Source organism: Equus caballus, chromosome 24, assembly GCF_041296265.1.
Source record: "Equus caballus isolate H_3958 breed thoroughbred chromosome 24, TB-T2T, whole genome shotgun sequence".
NCBI lineage: Eukaryota > Metazoa > Chordata > Mammalia > Perissodactyla > Equidae > Equus > Equus caballus.
The window spans coordinates 47,871,676-47,898,663 of record NC_091707.1 but is presented as its reverse complement, the minus strand read 5'-3'; the positions used below and the strand labels follow the sequence as shown (position 1 = coordinate 47,898,663).

Sequence of the window (26,988 nt, the reverse complement as noted above, 5' to 3'; positions counted from 1 at the left end):
TGCGTCAAAAGAACTGGGGGTGTTCAGCCTGGGGAAGAGGATACCAGCAGGGGCAAGAGGTGGAACTGTTTCCTCGAAAAGGTGGCTAGTTACAGAGAAGAGGGAGTAGCCTGTGGCTGCAGACGGGAGAATTAGGACACATGGAAGGTAGTCACATACCGGGAAGCAGTATGTGGGTTCATCTCAAGACGGAACTTTCCAACAATTTGAGCTGCTCATCAGAGAGCGGGGCTGTTTTGTGAGGTTCTGATTTCCTCACCCATGGCAGTGGAGAATTCACTAGTTATTAAAGATCTCTTGGAGAGGGTTGGGTAGGGGCGGGAATTTGGACCAATCATGAGGATAAGTAACTTTTACTTCATTTCCGTGACAACCCTAGAGGTAGCTGTTAGCTCCATTTTGCAGATGAGGAAACCGAGATGCCAAGAGGTTAAACTTGTCCAAGGTCACCCAACAGGTAAGCGACAAAACCAGGACTCAAATTCAAGTCTTTTATTATCATCCTCATTTTCTCCCCTCTTCCAATCCTGCAGTTTTAAGATGGAAATGGTCTCTGGTCCAAGATGAGTCTCTGGACAGTTTTACAGTCAAGATCCTCAATGTGTTCATGAAGAAAACAGGTATATCAGTTCCTCTCCCTTCTTGTCTTTCAGCAAGGGTGATAATACAAGCGAGTTAGTGGACTGAGTCATTTAAAGCTCTGCATGAATAGAATATATTTTAAATGAGATGAACCTCACATTTTGAAGAGGTAATATATGTTCATGGTACAAAATACAATTCCCAAAAGGTGAGCAGCGAAGAGCAAATTCTCCCCTCCCATCTGTTCCCCAGCCACCTGCCCAATGTCCTTCCTAGGAGACAAACCATCCTCACGCATCCTTCAGTGTCTTTTCTATACTTAGACAAGCAAGAACTTGTAAAGAACTTTTCTCGAATGGTGGCATGCCTTAGGCACAGGTCTACAACCTACTTTTAACACTTATTAATGTATGAGGTTGATCTCTGTGAAATTACCAATATTCTGCTGTTTTGACCTACAAAATACATTGGAATTCCTTCAATATCAGCACATAAAGAACTGCTTTGGTTTTTTTTTTTTTTTTTTTTTAATACAGTGTAACATACATAAGACCTCAGGTCTTACGAGTCCTAAGTGTCCACACCCCTGTGCAACCAGCATCCAGATCAATAATTAGAATATTACCAGCACCCAGAAGGCCGTTGCAGTCCCTCCCAGTCACTACCCATTTTGGATTCTATATAAAAGGCGTCATCCAGTATGTACTCTCACCTGTGTAGGTTTTTTTGACTGGTTGCACAGTAGCCCATTTTTGGAAGTCCCTTGCTTTAACCCTATTGGTACCCACTTGATGGATGTGAAGCCTGTTTATAATCTTTTGCTATTACAAGCAATAGGAGCAGTGAATAACCTTGTAAATATAACGTATTTAAAAAAATGTTTTATTATGGGAAATTTCCAACACCTACAAGGTAAATAGAGTGGTATAATGAGACACTCAGCTTCGACAACTACCAACAGTCGGCCATTCTTGTCGAATGTATTTTTAGAGTAGGATTCCATTTACTTACCCAAAAAATGCCCTTTGAGAAGCCTAAATATATAGACTTCGGAGTCTCAGCTGTATCAGTGAACAGCTGTGCATCCTTGGGGAAGTTACCGAACCTCTCAACCCTCCTCGAATGAAATGGAGATGATAATTCCTGCTGCCCAGAGTGATGGCGAGAAGGATGGAGCTACCTCATCAGCACTTTTCCAGCTGTAGGTGGGGCTTTGCTGAGGGGCCCAAGGGAAGATGCAGGTGGGGAAGGAGGAACTTGACCTATTGCCAGTCCACTGTGTCTTTAGTAAGATTTCATTTGCTAACAGGGTCCCAATGCTGAAAAGAAAAAGGAGGGAGAAAGAAAAAGAAATAGTTTGAAACCACTGATAGAACGAACATAAAAGACTTCACATAGTTCAAAATTTTAGGTTATTATCCATCATTCTGCTTTCCCTGGAGTCTCCTTTCAAATCACCTTTTCACTTGTTAAAATCACTTTCAAGCTAAGGGACACTTTATTGAATCAAAAATTTTTTTCCCAGCTTTATTGAGATGTAACTGACACACAACGTGGTGTGAGCTCAAGGCGCACAACGCGCTGATTTGATACACACACGCTTTTTCATGGAAGCAAGAACATGCCTGTGCGAGTCAGGGGACGAGGGCAGGACAGGGAGGTGTCCTTGCACCAACTGATGTCTTGAATTAGCGTCAGCCAGATCCCTTCCTCCTCCTCTTTAGCATCCCCTCCTGCTGCCCACTCCTTCCGGAAAATCGTGAGTCTCCTGTCGCTTGCCCCAAACCTCTGATTCCTTGGTTCTGGTTTCCCAATAAGTCAGAAGAGTGTCGTCCCGTCGTGGGGTTTGTCATGAGTTCAAGTTGCTCATCTCCCGGAGGGGAGTAACTTTCAAGGGTGTCCCGATGCCAGGAGGTGCTGGTGTGCCGGGTCCCCCTCCCCCGCCTCAGCCACCACGGCCCAGCCCGGAGATGTCCTCCCTGGGTGGGAAGTAAAGGGTCAACAGGCCCTCCCAGCCCCCCGCACCCCACCCTCCTGCACTTGCCGGCCAATCGCCTCCAGTAGAGATGCTGGGAGCCCGAGTGCGGCTGCTCGCGCCCCGGGAAAGGGCTCTCCTCCCAGCGCTGAGCACTTGGTCCTGGCAGACGCCCCAAGATTGTTGTGAGGAGTCTAGCCAGTTGGTGAGCGCTGTAATCTGAACCAGCTGTGTCCAGACCGAGGCCCCATTTGCATTGTTTAACATACTTAGAAAATGAAGTGTTCATTTTTAACATTCCTCCTCCAATTGGTTTAATGCTGAATTACTGAAGAGCTAAGCAAAACCAGGTGCTCTCGCTGCAGGCTCTCCAGCGGCTGGGAGGACCCAGGCTCTCCCCTCGTCCTCTCCACCACTCGCTCGTCCCCCCTGGCATAAAAATATCGGCGAGCCCCGGGGCCCAGAGGAGGCCGAAGTTCAGGAACTGCTCCCAGGGTCCCGCACTGTGAGCTCTTTTTCTTTTCCCCTTTGCGTCTCCTGCTCGAGCATCTTGGACATGCCAGGATTAAAAAGGTAGGTTTTCCGCTCCGGACTTTTTCCTCCAGGGTCTGGAAACCCTACTAAAACCTGATGGGTGGAAAATGGCTATGGCTGTGATTCAGGCCGTGTCAGGATATTGGAAAAGGCATTTGCTAGTGATGCAATGATATTGTTAATTATAAAAAGCTGCGCCTCTGTAATTTCCATCTTGAAGCCTTCTTTTGGGAGTGGGTATTTTAGAATCCAGTTTCAGCAGCCAGCATCTGAGAGAGGTCTGCGAAACCTCAGAGCTTGATTCTGCTTTCTTTTCGGAAAGGGCAGCGAATTTTGCGTGCCCTTCTTTTTTTTATTTTTTTTTAAAGATTATGTATTTTTTTAATTTGGGAGACCGATTACTGGTTCACTAGCAATTATTTTGCTGCATCGTCTGTTGGGCAAGAGAACGGGCTAGCTGAACATCCCCAGGCTGGATTTGCTCTATGTCTGTGTGGGATTCACAAAGGGCATGCAACCCCGAAGTTTCAAGCCAGTGAAAAGTGGGGACTCCAGACAGAAATACATGTAAGCGAACGTTTTGCTCTTTTTTAAGGAAATTGCAATTCCAGTCAAGTAATCCTTAAACTTGGAAGAACTTGATCTAGATTACATCGGCACAGTCTTTATCCAGCGAACCCTTGAAAACGTAGATGGATTAACTGTGTATGTGTGTGTGTGTGTCTGTGTGTGTGTGCGCTGAAAACTAAGCTGTAACACTGTCATCCTGGATTGGGGACCAGCATTTCTCCGACAGACAGCCCTGTGATCCGGCTGGTCTCTCCGGCTTTCCTCACAGTTTAGGATGGTGGACAAAATGGGTGGACCCACCTGTTTTCAAAAGTTCCAGGGACCCGTTAGGAGCATCAAAGGCTACCCCGGTATTCCTATGTTAGTTTATTTTTGGAGTTGTCTAGAGTTTTTCAGGACAAGGTATAACTATTTGTCACACCGAGAGAGCAACAGTGCTGGGGTTTCATTTCGTTTTCTGAAAACCAGATCGACTAGCCTGGAACTTCCTTGGCCTCTGGGATCCAGCTGTGGCTCCTGCGGGAGGCCGGGCTTGAGGCCGGACCTCTCTGAAGAGACCTGTCTGGTGTCTGCCCTTTAGCCAAAGGGAATGGGGAGCGGGGCAGAGGGGGAGAAATGGGGTTAGCGTGCCTTTTCCACTAGCTCTGAAGTCCACCGCATTCAGTCAGCCTGTTCTGTCTCCAACACAAACGAGACAGGGTTTTATAACCAACCGAGAGGAAACTTCATGTGAAGAAACAGGAAAACATTGAAATTCATAATATACAGCCTGGAAAATAAATTTGTTATTGTTCTTTCATTCCTTCCAGATATAAATCTGGCCTTTGCAAATATCAAAAAGCTCTGGGATTTGGCTCTGCGCTTTATAAGGTCGGAGCTGTCTCCAGAGTTCTAGAACCTGGCTCACACAGGCACGTAGACGAAATGAAAACTCGTGGCCTCTCGGGGTCTTTATTCTTTGGCTCGGGGACTAGATGAAGGAAGGGGGCTCGCAACTCCGAGCACCACATCAGGGTCCCGTTCCCTCTGGATGTCACCTTACTTCCAGGGCCCTCTGAGTACCCGGATTTGCTGATTCAGACGAGCCCTGGGTGGTGGATGTGAGTGACTTTTGTAATCTATGGAGCATCCTTTTTGTGAAGGGAGAGATCGTAAAATGGAGGTGTATGTTGACAGTAACAGGCCACCAACCAGGTCCCAGATCCACTGCTCTACCGAAGAAGCCTTCAGGAGCACCTCCTCCAGGAAGCCTTCCCTGACCTTCCTTTCCCTAGCCCCAGCCTGGCTCTCATGGCATTTCTCTCAGTGCCTAACCAAAGTGTAGAGACATTATTGATTCATGTGGCTCCCAACCAGCTCTCCAGCGATTGGGTCATAGTTTTGTAGCTCTTCTGCCTCAAGTCTATGCCTGCAGGTAGTAGTTGTTCAAATAAATCGCTGTTGAACTGAGTAATAATAGCACTAACGAAAGCTCTGCATGTCCATAGATGTTTTTCCCATCTTAACTATTTTTAAGTGTAGAGTCTGTAGTGTTAAGCGCATTCACATTGTTGTGCAACCCGAACTCTTTTCATCTTGCAACACTGAAACTCTGCACTCATTGAACGATAACTCCCCCTCTCCCCTCCCCGAGCCCCTGGCAGCCCCCCTTCTACTTTCTGTCTCCATGATTTTGACTGCTCTAGGTCCCTCATATAAGTGGAATCACATCGTATTTGTCTTTTTGTGACGGGCTTATTTGACTTAGCTTAACGTCCTCCAGGTTCATCCATGTTGCGGCATGTGTCAGAATTTGCTTCATTTTTAAGGCTGAATAATATTCCTTGTATGTGTGTGCTACATTTTGTTTATCCATTCATTCGTCAATGGACCCTTGGGTGGCTTCCATCTTTTGGCAATTGTGAATGGTGCTGCTAGGAACACGGGTGTGCCCATATCTCTTTGACACTCTGCTTTCATTTCTTTTGGGTACATGCCCAGAACTGGATCATATGGTAATTCTATTTTTAATTTTTTGAGGAGCTGCCATGCTATTTTCCACAGCGGCTGCACCATTCTCCATGCCCACCAACAGCGCACAAGGGTTCCAATTTCTCCACGTCCTCGCCAACGTTTGTTTTCTGCTTTTTGATGATAGCCATCTTGATGGGTGTGAGGTGGTGTCGATTTTGTATTCTTAAAGCACATTGGCGACCACGATTTTATCGGCTAGAAGCTCACGAGTGATGAAGGGTCGATGTCGCAGGCTCGGAGGGGTTTGGTGGCTTGTGAATGGCAGAGCCAGCCTGACCCAAGGTTTCTCCTCTAAGTCCTCTTGTCGTCTCATCCACCCCCCGAGCTGAGTTTCTTCTTCCCCAGGCTGCCCAGGCCTCCGCCTCCTCTTCTGCATCAGGGCCTGTGGGATTAGGTGACTTTCCTGTGACACTTTTCTTCCGAGGAGCTCAAGGCCTTCACGTTTGCACTTTCCTCTGTTTTCATCTTTCGAGGGCACTATGGCTCATTCACTCTGCAATTGCTTCAGAATAAAGATGCTCAAAACTCAGGTAGGGGGGCTGGCCACGTGGTGCAGATGTTAAGTGTGCACGTTCCACTTCGCTGGCCTGGGGTTCGCCGGTTCGGATCCCGGGTGCAGACACAGCACCGCTTGGCACGCCATGCTGTGGCAGGCGTCCCACATATAAAGTAGAGGAAGATGGGCACAGATGTTAGCTCAGGGCCAGTCTTCCTCAGCAAAAAGAGGAGGATTGGCAGCAGTTAGCTCAGGGCTAATCTTCCTCAAAAAAAGAAAAAAACTCAGGCAGGTCTCCCTGTGTAAGGAGTAGAGACTGAAGCAGCTGGTCAATACATTGTTAACACCACAGCGGTGGGGTTTAGACTTTTTATTTGAAGCAGCAAAACCCTTTATTTAAAAACACCATCTTACACGTTATCCCAATGTATGAAACCGGTGGAAGAGGTGTGGTTCAGTTTGGGGTACCTGGTGCCCCCTTGGCCTCCCCAGAGTGCAGCCCTCCAATATGAGCACAAGGCAAGTCACCACTGTGCACACCTGGGCAGCAGGAGGTCCCTGTTCACCCCCAGACCTGGATCCTCCAAGCGTCTCGGGCATTTATGTCGACTTCTTGCACTTTGCAGGATACTCACTGTCACCATCCTGGCTCTCTGTCTTCCAAGTCCTGGGAACGCGCAGGTAAGATGTCTGTCTTGTTAATTATCTAGAAGTGTGTTGAAAACCAGGGTGAGAGTGTCCGGCCAAGCATTTTAGCATCTTAGGATTGTGGGTGTGGGAGGGGCTTAAGGTTCACCTGAGCCAAGCTCCTCCTTCTGCAGAGATGAAAGCTGGGGCTCAGGGAAGTGGCAACTTGCCCCAGGGGGTGTCATTTATAAGCGGCAGGGCTGGGACCTCCGTGTCCTGACTCCCAATGCAAACTCTTAAACAGATCACACCATCTCATGTGCGTCCCTCGGGAGAATCTTGACTTACTGTAAATGTTAAAAAGTCAAATGCAGGGGGCCCAGCCCAGTGGTGTAGCGATTAAGTGCGCACGTTCTGCCTCAGTGGCCTGGGGTTCACTGGTTCGGATCCCGGGTGCAGACACGGCACCACTTGGCAAGCCATGTTGTGGTAGGCATCCCACATAGAAAGTAGAGGAAGATGGGCACGGATGTTAGCTCGGGGCCAGTCTTCCTCAGCAAAAAAAAGAGGATTGGCAGCAGTTAGCTCACTGCTAACCTTCCTCAAAAGAAAAAAACAAAGTCAAATGCGTTCTAGTGTTTGTGGGCGATAGTGCCCTGGGGGTGCCTGCATGTGGCCCATGAAGGTCTGTGTGTCTCCAGAGATCTGCATCCCCTGCCGCAGGAGGCGGGCAGAGGAAGCGGATGCTCGGTGGGGTGACTCTGCTCCAGATGCCTGAGGACCAGACCCCTGGGAGGGGTGTGAAGGGGAGAAGGCTGCGGGGCTCAGGGCTGCAGTCTGGGCGAGGCCTGCAGCATCCCGGGCTTTATGTAGTGAGGACGTTGGTGTCAGCCCTTGAGAAACGTGGGCGGGTTCCACCTGCCAGCTCAGAGCAGCCTCTCTCGGTGTCTAGCTCAGGAAAGAAATGAGACAAGGCCCACCGCTGAGCAGGGCCGGGGGCTGCAGGCGGGTGGGGCATATTGGTCCCTTCATATTAAGAATTTTGAAACGGATTCAGACCATTGGGGGTGGAAAGGATCTTGGGAAGAGTAACAAAGACTTTTAGATCTCGGAGGGGCCTTGGAGTCCTCTAATCCAGCCTCATGGTGACAGACGAAGACATCCAGGCCCAGGGAGGGTGGTGGTTACAGGACTGGGTTTACTGGACGTTAAGTGTTTTGCACACATCAACGCGTTCAGTCCTTACAGCCTCGGCAGTAAGTGCCGTCATCCCCATTCTGCAGATGAGGAAACTGAGGCATGGAAAAGTTACGCAGCAGGTAGCGGCTAGAGTGAGAATTTGAAGCCAGGCCGTCCAGTGGACCTGAACCCACACCAGCACTTAGTTGGCGAGTCAGGACTGCACCCTGTGTCTCCTGGTTTCCCGAGCTTCCTGGCATAGCCTCCTGGCTCCTGTGCTCCGGTTCTTTTGCCCTACGGCCCTAGACACCTGAACCCACTGTCAGGAATGCAGAGCAAACCCATCATCTCTACAAACCAACCCACAACTCAGGGAAGCTGAGCCCCTGGAGCCATAGCAAAGGCCAGGGCCGGGGCCCCCACAGTCAAAGACACAGCGCCTTGGCCCATTCCTGTAATGTGTCAGGCTCCAGGGTCTTCGCGAAAGGTCCACTGACTGTCAACCCCCACGACATCTTTTTTAAATGCATGAACATGTCACTCAAGTTGTATGTGAGGCCTACAGCCCTTGGGGACTGTTGTGATCTTTCTATATCTGGAAGCATCTTCGTGTAAATTTTCTTGCTGAGGTCGAAATGGAGGATTTTCCCCAATTCTACTCGTCTTGGAAAGCCAACTGCAACACTGTGTAGCTTTTATCTTATGTACAGACCTCAGAAGTGGGTAGAGGATTTCACGGGGGCAAAGAACTCATCCTGGGTGCTGAGGAGGTGAGGTTGAACGGCCCCCACGGAAAGAGCGTGGCTGCCCTAAAAAGCAGTCACACCCGCTCTCAGTAAAGGTGAATGCAGGGTGGGGCTCATCGGGCAGATCAGATGTGATTTTTATTGCTCTTCATAACCAGAGCATAAAAAGCCCCAATAACCATCTGAAATGATGGTGCAGGAGCTTGAAAAGCAATGCTAAGTATGAAATGATTGTAAGAAAAAAAAAAAGAGAAGGCGGTGTTCTCATACAGGTGTTGGTATTAGGGATGCCTTTGCTCTTCACTCCATTTCCTGAACTTTCCTGATGGAATTATAATACTTTAATAGTGAAAAAAAAAATAAGTACGTAAAGTGACCTGGCCTCTCTTTTCTGTCTCCTTTCCTGCAGCAACAATGCACGAACGGCTTTGACCTGGACCGCCCGTCAGGACAGTGTTTAGGTAAGAGGCCACTGAGGATCCTTCACTGGGGGGTGTTCGGTGATGCCCCATTGCAGGGTCATTTCTTTCTCGGCCGTTGCTCAATATTGTCCAATCTGTGTTAGCCTTGCCTGTGGAAGAAAACAGGGGCACAGAATGTTGAAGGCGGTGGCACCTTGTATTGATGGTCTTCTTTGTGCCTAGCATGGCGCTGAGGCCTGGACGGGGCAAGGATGAGTAAGAATGGGTCCTGTCCCCAAGGAGCCCTCCATCTGTGTTAGTTTCCTTGGGCTGCTGTAACAATTGCCACAAACCTAGTGGCTTAAATAACACAAATTTGTTATCTCACAGATCTATAGGTCAAGAGTCCCACCAGGCTAAAGCGAAGGGGCCGGCAGGACCTCATTCCTTTCTAGAGGCTCCAGGGGAGAATCCATTTCCTTGCTCATATGTTTTATTGGCAGAATTCAGTTTCTTTGGTTGGGTTTTTTTTTTTGGTGAGGAAGATTGGCCCTGAGCTAACATCTCTTGCCAACCTTCCTCTCTTTTTTTTTCAGAATTCAGTCTCTTTCTTTTTTTAAAAATTAGGGTATAACTGGCATACAACATTGTGTAAGTTTAAGGCGTACAACATGTTGATTTGATATGCTTGTATATTGCAATATGATTACCACCATGGCATTTGCTAACATCTCCATCTTGTCACATAGTTACCATTTCTTTTTTGTGGTGAGAATATTTAAGATTTACTCTCAGCAGTTTTTGAGTATACAGTACATTTCTGTTCATTATAATCACAATATTGTACATTAGATCCCCAGAACTTATTTGCCTTCTAATTGAAAGTTTGTATCATTTGACCCACATTACTCCCACCCCCCAGCCCCTGGTAACCACCACTCTACTCCATTTCCATAAGTTCGGCTTTTTTTAGATCCCACATGTAAGTGAGATCACATGGTGGTTGTCTTTCTCTGTCTGACTTATCTCACTTACATAATGCCTTCAAGGTCCATCCATGTTGGTGCAAATGGCAGGATTTCCTTCTTTCTGTGGCTGGATAATATTCCATTGTGCTCGCATGCGTGCACGCGTGGGTGTGTGTGTGTACACCACATCTTCTTTATCCACTCATCCGTTGATGAGCACTTAAGTTGTTTCCATATCTTGGCTATTGTGAGTAATCCTGCAGTGAACATGGGGGTGCAGGTACGGCTTCAACATCCTGTTTTCATTTCCTTTGGATAAATACCCAGAAGCGGAATTGCTGGATCAAGTATGCTAGTTCTATTTTTAATTTTTTGAGGAACTTCCCTGCTGTTTTCCTGGGTGGCTGCACCCATTTACGTTCCCACAGACTTCAGTTTCTCGCGGTTGCAGCACTGAGGCCACCAACCCCGTTTCCCTGCTGCCTGCCAGCTGAGGGCCTTTCGCAGCTTCCTGAGGCTGTCCTCATTCCTTGGCTCGTGGCACCCTCCATCTTCAAAGCGAGCACTGCGAGTTAAGTCCCTCATATACTTTGTATCTCTTCTTTTTCTGTTGCTGCATCTCTCTGACCAGCCCTTCTGCTGTTTTTTCTTGCACTTTTAAGAACACTCATGATCACACTGGGCCCACTCAGATAATCCTCCCGTCTCAAGATCAGCTGATGAGCAACTCTAATTCTATCTGCTACCTGCCTCCCCTTTGCCACGGTTCCCAGGTTTGGAACAAAGACATCCTGGGGGCTTTTCTCGTAGCACACCATCTAGTGGAAGAGGTAGACCAAGGCATAGTGAACTCTACAGGATGGAATAAAGTCATTGCCAAGCGGAGGCGACAGCAACGGGCCCTACAAAAGTAGAGTAGGGAGTGATACCTATGTCTGGGGTCATGGGGATCACATTTGAATTGGGCACTGAAGGATGAGTAGGATCCTAAGAAATAGCATTCCGGGTGGAAGGAACAGCATACGCGAAGACCAGGGGTGGAAAGGACGTTCAGAGTATAGAATAGTCTGTTGTGGGTGGAGCACAGGGTATATAAAAAGAGTGAGGCAGGGGCTGGCCCCGTGGCCGAGTGGTTAAGTTCGCGCACTCCGTTGCAGGCAGCCCAGTGTGTCGTTGGTTTGAATCATGGCCGTGGACATGGCACAGCTCGTCGGACCACGCTGAGGTGGTGTCCCACGTGCCACAACTAGAAGGACCCACAATGAAGAATATACAACTATGTACTGGGGGGCTTTGGGGAGAAAAAGGAAAAAAATAAAATCTTTAAAAAAAAGAAAGAGTGAGGCAGCCCCACTTGCCCCCACCTTGGGGAAGCATTTAGCTTTTAATTTATATTTGATTCAGGCCAAATCATTTGTCTTCCCTGAGCTCACATCAGCTAGGAACCAGAGGGGACATAGATGCTTCCGAAAAATGACCAGTGGCAGGAATACAGCCCAGCCCTGGAAAATCTAGGCTTGGACTCTGATTTAAAGTGAAGGGGGGTAAGGATGTGCTGAGGGATGAGGAGAGGGGCAGCAGCCTTCTTTTCTGGCCCACCAGTGTTAATGATGATTTCAGGCTTATCGTTAGAGAACCAACCAGGCCTTCGGCCTCAACATTTCCCTTTCCCGAGGCGGGAGTTGGCGTGAGTTTCTCAGATGTGATGGCCGGGGTGAGCTGTCAGGATTCAGGCAATTCTCGCTCAGCCTCCGGTCCCACAGGGAGCAGCCCCCAGGCTGGTGAGAGGCCCCGGAGTCTGGGATCAGGTTGGCTGCTCCTGCTGGAGCCAGAGTTCAGGCCTCCCCTGTCCCCACCCCAGCGAGGCTGATTTTCTAGGGCACCCACCTTCCACCTCCAGGCAGAACAAGCAGAGTACCAGCCTGGCCAGACGTGGGTCCTGTCGGCTGGCACCGTGTGAGCTAACTTGCAAGTAAGGCTCCACTTTCTTAACAAATAACCAGCTCTCGGCCAAGCTTTGTCTTTCTTGACGCGAGGGACCCTTTCTCCCCTGCCCAGCTGTTATGTGGCGTAGAAGTGGGAACGATTCTTAGGTCCATCCCCGTGTTTCCACAGTGTAGCAGGGCACACAGGAGCACCCGAGATGTTTTCAGATGGTCCACCCACCGATAAACCCTCTTTATTCTATTAGTTGTATGTTTATTTTAATAGTTATATATTTATTTTTTACTGTTGCCTCCTATTTATATTAATTGATAGTATTTTTCATTTGCTATAGTTATGTAAGATTAAAAAAATACATTTACTTGGGTTGCAAACGTGGGTTCATTTAAAGAGAAGTATTCAGCACGTGATAGCACAGGTTTTTGTGGAGATGGCCCAAGTCGTGATGGTGGTGTTTGATGGCTGGTGTTTGGGCGGCGCTGGTCAATATGATTCAATTCGGCCGCTATCTGGGGGCACCTAGGTACTCCCAGGGACGGCCCCGCTGTCTGGGAGCAGATGCTGGTGAAGAGTGCTTGGGGTCCTTCGTGGCGCTCTGAGTACAGAGCTCTGCTTAAAAGCGTGGCCGGGAGGCGGGCTCTAACGCTGTCCTTTCTGTGGCGCTTCCAGACATCGATGAGTGCCGGACCATCCCCGAGGCCTGCCGAGGAGACATGATGTGTGTTAACCAAAACGGCGGGTACCTATGCATCCCGCGAACAAACCCGGTGTATCGAGGGCCCTACTCCAACCCGTACTCGAACCCCTACTCGGGGCCGTACCCCGCAGCCGCCCCACCGCTGTCAGCTCCGAACTACCCCACCATCTCAAGGCCTCTCATCTGCCGCTTTGGATACCAGATGGACGAGAGCAACCAGTGCGTGGGTGAGTAGCCCGGCCCCGGGGGCTTCGTCTCCGTGCGCTCGGCGAGGGCGGCGTCCTGGGCCCGCAGGTCCTCCCCGGGCGCGATGTTAGCTACCGCGCAGCGCACCGGCGAAACAACGTCCTGCTTTCTGCGTGGTTCTTCCACTCTCAGCAGCCTGTATGTCTGGGCACCCTCCCACCCAGGGGGTAGTTTAGTTTGCTGTCTTATTGACAGTTCTCCAGAAAGCCAATTTGTTTTTTATTTTATTTTTCTCTCTCTCTCTGTTCATCTACCTACCTACCTACCTAAGTATCATCTATTTAAAGACCAAGCTCATATTTTCTCTATTCAATAACAAATGCATCTGCTCAACCTTTACGTAAGTGAATCTTGGAAGATCTAGAAAGGACCAGAACTTTCTCTTCAACACCCCTCACCCTTGAATGGAATGTATGTTCCTGCAATAAAAGAAGCCTTGAGGGCCAAGGCCAACTGTTCTGGAAAGAAAGGGAGTTCCTTGGATGGGAACCAATGTTCTTTTGGCCAAAAGGAGCCTCGCCAATGGGAGCTCAAGCAAGAGTAGACATCTGGGAGGAAGGAGATGCCATATGCCATAGGTCCCAAAGAGTGGGTGCGTGGAGTGACTGGTGCCCTGGTGAGCCTGTTGGCCAGTGTGGCCTTAGTGGCAGGGTGCCTGGGATCCTCGTGGCAGGACCAAAACCTTGTAACTGTCTCCAGCTTTGGAAGATGGTCTAGAGTGGTGGCTCCAAACTTATTTGACTGTGTACCCCGTCTGCAAAATCTTTTTGAGCTTAGACCCCATTATATGCATATTTATAAATTATATATAAATCCTATTATACTAACATGGTTTGAGGAGTGTAAAGCATACCTAAGAAATAGAAAAATTCAAAGGATGTGACAAAAATAACTGTGAAAGGAAGTTCTAATACTTCCTTTCTGTACCCCCAAAATTTGGGAGGACGGGGATCTCCCTAGTGACGTTTCTGTTGGTCCCATTTCAGGCCTGTGGAGTGTTGAGTTGTAACCAACCAGTAGAGAGTCTGTGCTGGTTATGTCATGTCTTCTTTATGTTCATGCAAATGAGTGTTTATTTCCATCTGAGTATATGCAAATAATATGCAAACAAGCATCCTTCAGAGCTTCAAGGGAAAATTGGATACACCTGAACCCACACTTCTCCATTCTTACTGGTCACAAGGGGCGTGGGGGTTGTGTGTGTGTGTGAGAGAGAGAGAGTGGGGAAGAGAGGGAGGGAGGAGAGCTGGCTGATGGTCGCTTTGAGTATAGATAAGGGTGTAAAGGGAAAGACTGTGGGAGCCAACCGAGCCGTGGACTGAAGTTTTGGTGGGGAAGAGAGTCACACACTTCCTTACAACAAGCAGCAGAACGACAGACCATTGGAACCGGAAGGGACTAACAGTCTTTAACTTCAGCCTCTTCATTTTATGGCAAAGGGAAGGCGGACTCCCGTGAGTGAGGTATTCCAGCGGTGGGGTGGGAGTCCAGCTCGCCTGACAGCCCATCTGCATTTTCCTAACTCCACCACGTGACCTTTCTCTCCTGGTAGAAAAGAAATGATCCCAAAAGGAAATGCAGAGAAAGAGAGGTTGGGCCGGGGGTGCTGCAATGCCACGCTGTCCTGTGGGGCCGGACAAGCCAAGTGACCACGCGCAGGACTTGAAGTGAGGGGGGCGTAACGACAATTTGAGGCACTCCAGGATTTCGGGGGGGCCTCTGGTGGCCGTGGTGTAGGCTGCTCTTCCTGATGCTGTGGGCAGTCCCACAGGCCCCTTATGTGGAACAGCTGGGAATGGCCGCCATCCTCCTCCCTCCCAGAGTCCTCCTTCCAGGAGCCCAGCGCCCTTGAGAATAAGGACGGGGCTGGGAAACCTATTTGTCTCCTGGTTCCTGTGATGTCATACAGTTTTACTGCTCCAAACCTGTCACACGGGAGACGTGGAGCCTTCATAATGGCCCCTTTGTAAGAAGAATACAATCTAGGAACCCTAGTGAGGACTGGCACCAGGCCCGTCCGTTTCCAGAAAGTTCAGCATTATGCATTCATAAGTCTCGGTTCCTTCTAACTTCCCTGCGCTCCACCCGACCGTTTCCTGACGTGCAGAGATCCTTCTGGGCATTGTGAGGGGCGGCGTCACGGGGGAGGGGCAAGAGAAGGAACAGGAAGGAAGTTTCTTCCCCACCGTTCCCTCCAGGAGCAGGGAAGAGAGAGGGGAGCCTGGGAACAGGCGAGAGGGAGGCAGGGCGCAGAGGCGGCAGAAGAGAGGAGTAACTGAGAGGGGGCAGGAGGTGAGGCTGGAGGTGCCCCTGCCCGGAGGAGGAGAATGTCCGTGTTTCCCAGAATGTAGGTCAGATCCTGTGGAGGAAGCACGAAATGAGTGGTGCAAAATTGGGGAGAAGTGGGAAATATTTCTGGAACTTTGGTGTTCTAGGAGAGGAGGACAGCATCTCCAAAGGATCTTCTCCACCTCGTCAATACAAAAAATAATGAACGACAGTAACGACGGCAGCAGTAGTAATAATAGCCAGCTCTTATATAGGGCTGTGCTCCAGGATCTTTATGTGAATTATCACATTTAATCCTCACCACAACCCTATGCGGTAGGGCTGTTATTATTCCTGTGTACTGTTGAGGACCTGGAGCACAGAGAGGTTAAGAAACTTGTCCAAGATCACACAGTGAATGGAGGCCAAGATTTGAACCCGTTCAGGCTCTGGATGAGGAAATAGGCTCCATGAGGTAAAGTTTTGTTCAAAGCCTCTCAGAGAGTCAGTACTGGAGCCATGATTTAAAAAAGGGCCTTTTCTTGCCTTTTTTTTTTTCCACAAAAAGTAATTTATTGATTCATAAATGAAAAGTCTGGGAGCTGTTTGCTTGAGGTAGGGCTGGATCAAGATATTCAAATAATGTCATTAGGAAGTTAGCTTTCCTAAGCTCTCTTTGAACTGTGTTGGCCTCAACCTCAGGAAAGCTTTCTCCCTGTGGTGGGCCCCACAGCTCCAGACTGTCACATTCACAGCTCCAAGTGTAGTGGAAAGAAATCTTCTCTTCCCCTAAAAGTGCTCATGAGGGGCCTGGGACCAATTCTCATTGGCTTAACTTTGGTCACGTGTCTTGCCTTTTTTTTTGCTGAGGAAGATTCACCCTGAGCTACCATCTGTGCCAGTCTTCCTCTTTTTTGTATGTGGGTTGCCACCATAGCATGGCTGCCAATGAGTGGTGTAGGTCTTGCCCAGGATCTGAACCTGGGCTGCCAAAGTGGAGTGCACCAAACTTAACCATAGGTCAGTGGTCCGGCCTCCCCTTTTTTGTTTTTGGTAATTAAAACTTTTCTTCTGTAACATTTTGAACCTAGACAAAAGCAGAGAGAACATCGCAAACGCTTGCCTACCCATCTCCCAGCTTCAGTAATTATCAGCATGGCCCAGTCTCATTTCTTCTCTACCCTCACCCAGGGGGCTAATGTAAAGGAAATCCCAGGCATCGTATAATTTCATCCTTAAATACTCTTTTAAAAAGTAGCCACAATATTGTTATCAAGTCTACAAAAATCAACAATTATTCCTTTTTATCATTAAATATCCAAGCGGTGTTCAAATTTCCCTGATCGTCTCTTAAATGTCTTTTTTCTGTTGGTTTCTTTGAGTCAGCTCCAAACAAGGTCTACAAATTGCGTTTGCTTGACAAGCCTCTTAACTATTTCCTGATTGTCGTTGATCCTCTTGCCACTCACTTGCTGAAGAGGCTGAGCTGTTCGTCCTGTAGAGTTTCCCACATTTGGGGTTTCGCTGGTTGCATCTTGCGGTGGCGTTTAGCGTATTCCTTCACCCTCTGCTTTTCTGTAGACTGCTGATAGTTAGATGCAGAGACCTCATGCAGTTCAGGTTTGGGTTTTTGGGCAAACTGCTTCCTAAGTGGCCCTCTTCTTCTGTGCTCTCCTTGCACTGTTTTTTTCTCCTAAGCATATGGAAGTCTGCTTTACGGAAGCAAATGGCCAAGGTCCCTGAACGTGGAGACCACTTATTTATGCGTGTTCATCCCCTTTGGGGCTCAACTTGTAGCCTCTCTGGGTGGACTCTCTTAGTTCTGGCTTTGCTGCTTGACTTGGCTCAATGGCAAATTTAGGGACTCCGCCAATAACCGCTGCTCATGAAATGTTCTGTGGCTGAGAAAGTGGCCTTTTCCCAGAGCTGAGCTTCTCCAGGGGCTGCAGGAATTCTTCTGGTCATTTGTGAAATTACATTCAATAGCTTTCTTCTCACTGGAGTTTTCTCATTGATCAAAGCGCCCGAGCAGGCAGAGAGGGACACGTGTGGGTCTTTTTGGAAGATGGATGGCATTGGCCTGAAGCTTTCTCTTGAGTTATTTTTCCTGAAAGCCAGCCAGGATTTATTGGACAAGGTTTACAGAGCACCTCAGTGGTACCAGGCTCGGGCCTCGGCCCGGAGGGGGCAGGGAGTCCGCACACAGCCATGGGCTCTCTCCAGAACTTGCTGTCAAGGCAGGGAGATTAGACACGAAATGAGTGTCTGAAATACGAAGGCACCTCTGATAGCTTCCTGAGATGTGTGAAGAGGAGGCAGAGATGGGAAGGACGGCTGTGTGTCCTGGAGTGCAGAGGGCTGGAACTTGGAAGTCAGAAAGGCCTTGACTCTCACCTTGCTTTGGCCACTTCCTAGCTGTGAGACCTGGGTCTCAGTTTCCTCATCTGGAAATGGGTATAACCATGCCTACCTCACAGATAACGTGTGAAAATACCTTGTCCAGCGTCTGCACGGACTTATCTCCTGGTAAATGTCAATCGAGAAAGATTCTAGGGTCTTGAGATGATAACCTGTAAAAAGATTCCCAGGGTCTGAAAATGTATGGAAGGACCAATTCTTTAAAACCTTTAAAATGACCTAACACCAAGCTTGGTGCACACCCACCTTGCACACCTTGGCAGTTCAGCCCTTTATGACACTTTAGTCAAATTCTGCTTCGAGAGAGCCTGAGTTTATTGAAATTGTGAAACAAAACAATGGGAAGTCATCCCAACGTGGCGTTTGTTCCTAGAGGATAAGACAAGCACAAGAACACGTGGAAATCTCACTTAGCCCCAAGGTGGCAGGCTCCCACAGGTTTTTCTTCTCCTTTTTTTAAAAATAATTTTTAAGTTATTTTGTTGAGGTCAGATTGGCTTATAATATTGTGTAATTTCAGGCGTACATCATGTATCAGTTTCTGTACAGACTGCCTCGTGCTCACCGCCAATAGTCTAGTTTTTATCTGTCACTGTACATAGGTGCCCTTTATCCTTTTTGCTCTCCCCGCACCCCTTTCCCCTCTGGTAACCACTAATCCGTTCTCCTTCTGCATGTGTTTATCTTCCACATATGAGTGAAATCATGCAGTGTTTGTCTTTCTCTGTCTGGCTTAGTAGTACCTTCCTGTGTAGTCCTCTTCTTTTTCATACAGGCTTGGGCTGTAACTTGAAACCAAGTCAGGACGAGACCAGAAGGAAAATGCAGGAAGCCGAGGCCACTGGGTTCCTGAGCTGCTGAGGGCACTGGGACCAGCAGGCCTGGGGAGGAACTGGGACCCAGGCTGGAGGCGCCACAGTTGGGTTCGCGCAGACGCCCTTGCAAACTGGGCCTCAGCCAGCTCGTTCACGTGCAGCCCCCTGACTCAGGCTGTCCCATCTTCCTTCAGGTCTTTCCCAGTCGTTGGTGCTGGTCCGGTGAGCAAGCAGCTTAGCCTCTGCGAACCTCAGTTTTTCCATCTGTAAACAGGGATAACAGTACCAACTTCCGTAGGCTATTTGTGAGAATTAAATGAGATAATGCATGTAAATTGCCTAGCACAGAGGCTGGCTCATGGTAAGGGCTAATAACAATTAGTTGTTATAATTTTGTTTTCATTATTTCAAATCTCATCATTCCGTTATGAATTCTCCTACTGCCAACCCTAGTCCTGTTATTCTGTCGTTGTGTATTCTTTTCCCTGAGAATTAGATTTCACAGCCCGCACCTTTTAGAGAGGTGAGGGTCGAATTCCTGCCACTTTTCGGCTGTAGGGGTTGGGGTCACTTGCGCTTCCCAGGAGACCCCAGCAGAGAGAGGACTTTAGCAGCTCTTCTCACACATTCGTGTGCCGTGAGTCGCCTGGGGCAATGCAGGTTCTGCCTCTGCAGGTCTGGAGCGGGGCCTGAGGTCTCACTTCTCACAAGCCCCCAGGTGAGGCAATGCTGCGGGTCCAGGGCCCACACTTTGGTTAGCAAGGCTCTGGTCCATCTGTCTGTTCTCAGATGGGGCTGCATTTAAAGAAAGGTGGAAACTTTACTTTTTAAATGTAATTCTCTCATTGTTTGAATTTGTTAGAAGAATGTGTTACTTTTGTTTAAAAGGAAAAACGAAAACTCCGAAAGAAAAAATTTTAAGCCTAAATTGTAGCAGCATGCTGTATTGTAAAGGCACCAGACAGGACATCGGGAAGAACTGGACTTTGATCCCAGATTTGCTATTTGTTAGCTGTGTGACATTAAGAAAGTCGTTTGGGGGTCTGGCCCCATGGCCGAGTGGTTGAGTTCGCGTGCCCTGCTTCAGCGGCCCAGGGTTTTGCCGGTTCCGATCCTGGGTGCTGACATGGCACCGCTCATCAGGCCATGCTGAGGCGGCTTCTCACATGCCACAACTAGAAGGACCCACAAACTAAAATATACAACTATGTACCGGGGGCCTTTGGGGAGAAAAAGCGAAAAACAGAAAAGAAGGAGATTGGCAACAGTTGTTAGCTCAGGTGCCAATCTTAAAAAAAAAAAAAATCAAGAAAATCATTTGGCTTTTCTCGCCTAAGGTTTATTATCTGTGAAAAGAAGGGATGGTAGGATATTAGGAGTCTTAATATGGGGTATGTGGATAGAATTCAGGGCATCCATTTTCATCATTTTCATACTTTTTTCCCCACTAACTTCTAATGAAATTGAGCATTATCTTCCATTAGGTAGGCTATAAACCATAAATCTCTTGGCAGTACATGTGACAGTATTAACAGGAGAAGCGCAGATATTTACACGTCATGTTACAGCGTAGCAGTTATTCTGAAATATTCAACATCTTTTGAAATATCATTCTCACCTACCACTGCTTCAAAATTGTAGGAGATCTTAGACCTGCTGTCCACTCTTAATAATGAATGCACTGGTAAAGAAGCAGAGATATTACTGTATCACACGTTGGTTTTAAAAATATTTTGATAACTGTCTTTCAATATAATTGGTTTCTTTTGTAATCCTATGAATTTAGTTTTATGCAATTAAGAGCTTTATTCTGAGAAGGGGCCCATGGGCTTCATCAGTCTGCAAAACGTGTTCGTGACATGCACAAAAGGCTTAAATTCCCTGGACCAGAACGATTTGTCAGGTTCCCTTCAACTCAAGAATGTTCTAGTATTCTAAATATTCCGAGTCCTTAGGGAGGATAACGTTTGTGTCCAGACAGTCTGGGTTTTCTCCTACTTGGTCTCGTCTGGGTTGCTCAGTGACGTGGCCCTTCTCTGTTGTCTATTTCAACCAGCCCACGTGCTCAGTGACCCCCTTCTGCCAGGACTGTGTCAATTTTCCATTGATGAGGAAGCCGCTCCCACTCACGACTGGAGCTGGCTTGGGGAACTGGCCCTGGCCCCCGGTGAGGTCCGGTGCCCTGACGGGCCTCGACGCTGATGCTGGGTGGGAATCCTGGGGGAGGGGCGCACCCAGCCGTTGGTGCCTTTGTGCAGTAGGTACTTCCCCGGTGCCTAGCATGGCAGTTTTCTCAATGACCTACAAATTTTTCTTGGCTCTCACCTTATGTTCCTTGGGCTGGTCCTGTTTCTTCTAATTATGTTCCATTCTGGAATTAGCCAGTTGTAGGTGAAAAGCAGGTGGTGTTGCCGGAGGATGGAAGAAACGTGGACTTCAAGCAGTGGGATGATTCAGCTTGGCTTTGGGTGGTTCTGGCCAAGGTGGGCGCATGAGCAGGTCTCCAGAGAGTGCCCACGGAGGGCAGGAGGTCGCAGTCACCTGCCAGCAACAGGGCTGAGCAGACCGTAGCAGACCGTTTAGCCCAATATGTTTTAAATTAGTGGGAGGTGCATGTGATGGGGCTTCTCTATCAGGCATGATGCTTCCAAATGTTTTGAAATGGAGGCAGGTGACTATACCTTCTTTTTTGTCATCAAGGCTAGTTGTAGATTTCTTTTCAAACATCCTTTTGGTGGAAGTGGATTGAATAAACCACTGGCGAACTCTACACCAGGGTCATCCACATAGGTTCTGTCCCTCCCTTGGCAGCTTCTGTAGATGTCCTTGGCTCTTATCTGCTTGTGTGGACCGTGGCCACAGGGCATCTGTGGTTGCCGCCCCCACCCCAGCGTGATGCAAGAAGCAGAAGGATTAGAGAGATCTCTGTGCTATCAGGAATGGACTCAATGAAATGAAGAAGTGAAAATACCATATGATGCAAAGCATTAGTTTTATGGAGAGTGTGTGCGTGAGTACGAGAAAACTGATTAAAACAAGAAATTAGGAATCATAGCTAATGTTGCCGACAACAGCCTCATGTAGATATCATCTGATAGGTCCAAGTTATAATATCTGCTGTTCGGGAAAGAAAGGGGATCTTTATTTTCTCAAAGGACCTGGAGGGAGTGGGTTATTAGGCCAGGGAGCAGCAGGAGATAGTATGAGGCCGTGAGAAGGGCATGGGCTGTAGATTCAGATGCACCGGGGTTCGATTCCCATCCCTGCACAGCCGCCTGGCTCGGGGCTTCTTCAACCCTTTGAGGGTCCCACCTATAAGACGGGATAATAGTACTTACCTTGTGGGATTGTTCTGAGGCTTAGCAAAGTCTGATCGACAGGTCACTCACTAACAATCACCGCTGTCACCCCCCCACCCCACCCCTGAGGGACAGCAACGCTATTTGCTTCCCGTCCTCCCAATCCCTGCCCTGTTACAGGGTCAGACACCTGGTGCATGGCGGTGCCTGTTGGCTGCTTTTCCCAGGTGGGCAGGTTTGGGGAGAGAGAGTGGAGGGGGCCGGCGGAGAGGGACCGCCTTTCAGTTGTGACCATAGGCTGTCCTTGTCCCCATCCCCACTCTGACCACACTCAGCCAGAGAGGCTGCTGGTGATCCTTTCTCTTGAGGCCTCTTAGCTCTGGAGGTGCCGAGGAGTGACATGGGTCCGTTTGTTCTCGTCTACTGTCGGCTGCCAGCCTATCTGGACACATGGACACACAGACAGAGAGAAAGTCAGACTCCAGAGCACGCTGGCCTGGTGGGCTGTGACTGGGAAAGTGCTGGTGGGCTGAGCCGACCCCTCATCAGAGAGACCCCAGCTTAGACAACCTCCCCCAGCAGGCCTGCTGGTCTCCTGTTTGGAGGCAGAGAGACCACAGCTTCCTGGCAGCCCCAGGTGTGTGACAGAGGGCAGTGGGTGCCCTCGTCTCTCATCAGGGCCTGGGGGTTGGGGTTTGGGGCAGTAGGTGGGGTGCCTGGTCAGGGGTTCATTGGTTGCACGTGCTGCACTGGCCTCCACTGTTTATCCGCAGCATCTCGTGATATGAGCTCTTAGTAAGTGATTGTCAACTGAATGAATGAATGAATGAATGGAAGAAGAGTGTGGGCACTGTTATACCCAGGCAAGTGAGAGGGGAGCCTTCACTCATTTCCATGCTTAGTCTCTCATCACTCATTCAAGCACACCCCCACCAGCACCCACTGTGCTGGGTGCTGAGAGGGGACCCAAATGACCAAAAGTCTCTTTGTTCCGTGAGCCCTGGTGGGCCAGGGCGTGGTCACCGTGTTTGCCTGCACCCGGCTTGGTTCCTGTACCACTGGTACTCAGTGAGTAGTGAGTGTTGAGCCATATTGAATTTATGCTGTAGCTGAGGGGCTGATGGGAATAGATGCCTGTGAAGAACCACCCAGCCAGACTCATTTACAGAGACCCACCTCCACTGTCCTTTCCCCTTTGGGATGTGCCAAAGGGGAAATCTGTGGTAGCCTGTGCTCTCTCCACCTTGAAGCCAGGGTTTCCCTGCCATGGGAAGGACTGGCTCCCAGGGGTCCACCTCCAACCAGAGCTAGCTCCTCTCACAACTCCAGGGGGCGCCCTTCAATTGTATGACATTCTGTTGGCACCCACTGGACCCCAACAACCAGCCTGAGGCTGCTGTTTGTCTTGGAAACGGAGGCGCATGCTTGGGGAAGGGTCCCCGGGCCATCTCCTTAGGGGCTGGCAGGGGAAGGACATTCACAGAATTCCTTCCCTCCAGAGGGCCTCAGACATCAGACTGGATGTCAGGGGCTGAACTTCCATTCCCCTCCAGCTTGTCGGAGTCTGGCCAGAGGGGAGATGGGGACAGCCAGCACTGGGCCGTGCCCCAGGCAGCCAGCATCCACAGACTCTTGGGGATGGCGGGCCGGTTGGGGCTGGGGAAGCTGTGAGGCTTGGGGGACTTGTCAGGGCCGTCTGACTCTCCTTCACACTAGAACATTTGCAGGAACCCAGCCAGAGTTGATTTATGAGCTCCACATATTTCACAGGTCTTAACACATCCCCTAGGAATCAATGAGGTCAGACGGAACAGACTCCACATCCGGAATCAGTATGAAATTGGCATCTTCAACAGTTCCCATGGGAAGTGGGGGATAATAATTGGAGGGAGATTATATTAAAGCAATGCAAAGACACAAAAAACCTGAACTCTGCTTTATTCCCGTTGGGGAGAAAGACAAATCGTCTGTTATCTTCATCTGAGCTGGGTGAGGGCTGCCATCTCTGCCGGGGCCACTGTGACCAAAAGGAAGCACGATGGGACAGAGCTGCCAGGGCAAGCGATGAACTCAGAGCGAACTTAGCAGCGACCATGGCGTCCCGGACTGTGTCCTCTGGCGCAGGTTCCATGACCGTGATAAATAGACATTTGTGGTTATTTATTTAACATCTCTCTCTCCAACAGGAACTCTCTGTCTTGCTCACTGTTGTATTTTTAGTGCCTGATAAATATTTGTTGAACAAGCAGAAAAGCTACATGTGGCAAATTGTGTGTATAGGCTTCAAATGAGCAAGAGAAATTGATTATGTCTCAGGTACCGTTGTCCGAGTAAGTTAACTTGTTCTCAGTAACAGCCTTTATTCATTCACATATCATTTATGTGCGAGGTCTGTGCTGTGTACGCAAAAATAAATGAGGCTTCTTCACTGCCCTGGGGAGTTCACCGCCTCTTGCCAGGAGTTGGAGTGGGTCGGCAGGAAATAGGGAACATAACACATACATAGTTACAGCCCAGTGTAATGGGACGGCAGCAACTGCAGGTACGAGGTCTCTGTTGGCCACGGCTGGAGTGGTCGCAGGAAACCGTCCATAAGGACAGGTGTTACACGTCTGGGCATCTGTTGGATTAAACAGATATTCACTGAGCACATCTCTGTGTCAGACACTGCCAGGTGCTGTGAGGGGATGTAAAGATGCATGAGACTCGGCCCCTTGCCTCAGGATCTCACAGCTGAGTGGGTGTAAGTGGGGGTGGGGAGGGGTGGATGTCAGAATCTTTGCATGAGCTGGAGGGTGAGAGGTGGTGACAGCAGCCTGTGCCAGGTGCTGTGGGAGTGCCCAGGAGGAACAGGGGTTCCCCTCTGGGAATGGATACGATGGCCGTTAAGTGAATCTTTGCTGGATTGAGTAGGATTTTCATGTGGGAGTGGGGAAGGGCTTTCTGGGTTGAGGGAACAGCATGGGCAAAGATGTAGAGGCTAGAAATTTCACAGCATGTTGAGGAATACTGGCCTTGGTCATGAGCTCATTGGTCCCCTTCCCAGAGCGTGGATGCAGTGTGGACGTGGGCTGGGAGCAGGGCAGGCACGGAGTGAGAGATGTGGCTAAGGAAGTCAGCAGGAACTAGACTATGGGGGCCTTGAATGCCATGCCAACGGCCTGGGCTTTCTTTTGTGACGCTGATTTCTGAGTGCGGGAGTGGTGTGTTGACATCTGTTTGAAGAAGATTCCTGGGTCTTGGTCTGATCTTAGCACTGCCACAGGCTTGGTGGGTGTTTGTGGCTCCAGTCCCTTCTCTTCCTGGGCAACTTTTTCCCATCCCCATGAGAGGGGCTGGACCACAACCTCTAAGGCCCTCCAGCCCTGACTGCTCATGACTGTCAGGTGAAGAGTTGCCTCTGGAGCAGGCAGACTGTGGAGATAGTACCTTTTCATTTGAGGCGCTGATTTTGCGTTTAGTTTAAGCTCTGGGGGCTAATTACTGGGCCAGCTCACGGTGACGCCCCTCCATGTTCTGAGTCCTGGCTGGAGGCTTCCTTTAAGCTTGAGGCTGAGATGAGCCCTTTTCAGAACCCCTCCAGGAAAGGGGCATCAGTGGATGGCGATGGAATTGCCTCTGACTGTGGTGATAGGATCAGGCCCAGTTCCGTGAGAAGTCTGGCCTTGCCTTTATAATACCTGGGAGTATTTGCAAGCAGCTGGAGTGAAACACAAGCTCGTTATGAAGCTGAGAATCCTCCTCGATAGACCAGTAGGGTAGAAATGTAAGAGTTCCACTCTCAGAACTTTCTGGGAAATCCCCCACCTCGGCCCTCCTAAACTGACCCTTTTTAAGGATCATCTCAATCTTATTTAGCTCCAGAGAGCAGGCGTTGGCCAGGGACCAGGTGGCGCTGGCCTGTGGTCTGTTGGCGTCTCAGTGTGGGAGGCTGGATCCTGCGGTCACATCCTTCATCAACTCCCTTCATTGTAATCCTTCCCACTTGAACACTGCCTCTCGCTTTCCCAAATGCTTGCACATCCACTAACTCACTGAATTCTCAAACAGCCCAGTAGGCAGGCTCAGTAGTGTTTTCCCCATTTCAGAGGATGTTTGGAAAGACTCTGTGACTGCCCCAACGTCCCACCATTTGTCCGTGGGAGAGGCCAGCCAGAGTGGAGGCTGGCTGGCTTTCAGGCCCCATGCCTCCCATAAGATGGCTGCTCTTTGTGGTTCACAGGTAGCACTGGCCTCCTTTCTCTTCCTCAAACATATCAGGCTCTTCCCTACCTCAGGGCCTTTGCACTTGCTGTTCCCTCTGTTTGGCACTCTCTTCTGGCTCATTCCCCTCTTTCAGGCTTCAGCTCAGTTTAGATGTCACCTTCTTAAAGAGCCCGGCCCTGACCACCCTGTCAAAAGTAATCCTGTGATGTGATCTCCATAATAGCCCTTATCATTATTATCTATCACAAACTCGAATGTGCATAAAATCAGCTGGTGGACTTCAAACACAGATTGCTGGATCCCACCTCCAGGGTTTCTGATTCAGTAGGTTTGGTGTGGGCCCTGGGTTTTCAAGGGATGCTAACGCTTCTGGTCTGGGGACCACACTTTGAGAACCACTGACTGATAACTGTCTTTTAATGTATGTATTACATATGTATTTATATTGATGTATAATCGACGTAGAATGTTGCATTAGTTTCAGGTGTACAGCTTCACAAGTAAATATTCGTATAGTTTCCATCACCACAATAAGTCTAGTTAACATCCGTCACCACACGTTACAAAAGTTTTTTTTCTTGTGATGAGAGCTTTTAAGATCTACTCTCTTAGCAACTTTCAAACATACAATACACTACTATTAACTAGAGTCATCAGGCTCTACGTTACGTCCCCATGGCTTATTTATTTTATAACTGGAAGTTTGTACCTTTTGGCCCTCTTCTCCTGTTTCACCCCCCTCCATCCCTTGCCTTTGGCAACCACCAATCTATTCTCTGCATCTATGAGCTTGGTGGGGTTTTTTTGTTTTTTTTTTTTAGATTCTATGTATAAGTGAGATCATACAGTATTTGTCTTTCTCTGTCTGACTTATTTCACTTAGCATAAAGCCCACAAGTTCTGTCCATGTTGCCTCAAACAGCACGACTTCCTTCTTTTTTATGGCTGAATAATATTCCATTGTATATATACGCCACATTTTCTTCACTCATTCATTCATCGAC

General features: G+C 48.9%; 1 protein-coding gene and 1 long non-coding RNA gene across 3 annotated transcripts in view; one reads left to right on the top strand and one right to left on the bottom strand.

The window, feature by feature from the left end:
* Positions 1-477: 477 nt before the first annotated feature.
* On the bottom strand, positions 478-1,717 carry LOC138920644 (uncharacterized). Its single transcript, XR_011432163.1, has 2 exons — positions 1,594-1,717; positions 478-700 (listed from the first exon to the last, which is right to left on the bottom strand). It is a non-coding gene; the product is annotated as an uncharacterized lncRNA (long non-coding RNA).
* A 706-nt stretch (positions 1,718-2,423) lies between these two features.
* Positions 2,424-26,988, top strand: part of FBLN5 (fibulin 5) — a 74,984-nt gene continuing 50,419 nt past the window's right edge. Inside the window, exons 1-4 of one of the 2 annotated variants that reach the window (XM_001494595.7) lie at positions 2,424-3,130; positions 6,797-6,851; positions 9,132-9,183; positions 12,705-12,959. In XM_001494595.7, coding sequence (XP_001494645.3) covers positions 3,114-3,130; positions 6,797-6,851; positions 9,132-9,183; positions 12,705-12,959 — 379 coding nt within the window. In that variant the 5' untranslated portion in view covers positions 2,424-3,113. Of the gene's footprint in view, positions 3,131-3,179; positions 3,659-6,796; positions 6,852-9,131; positions 9,184-12,704; positions 12,960-26,988 lie in introns of those variants that run through there. The other variant, XM_005605406.4, reaches the window with a different exon arrangement.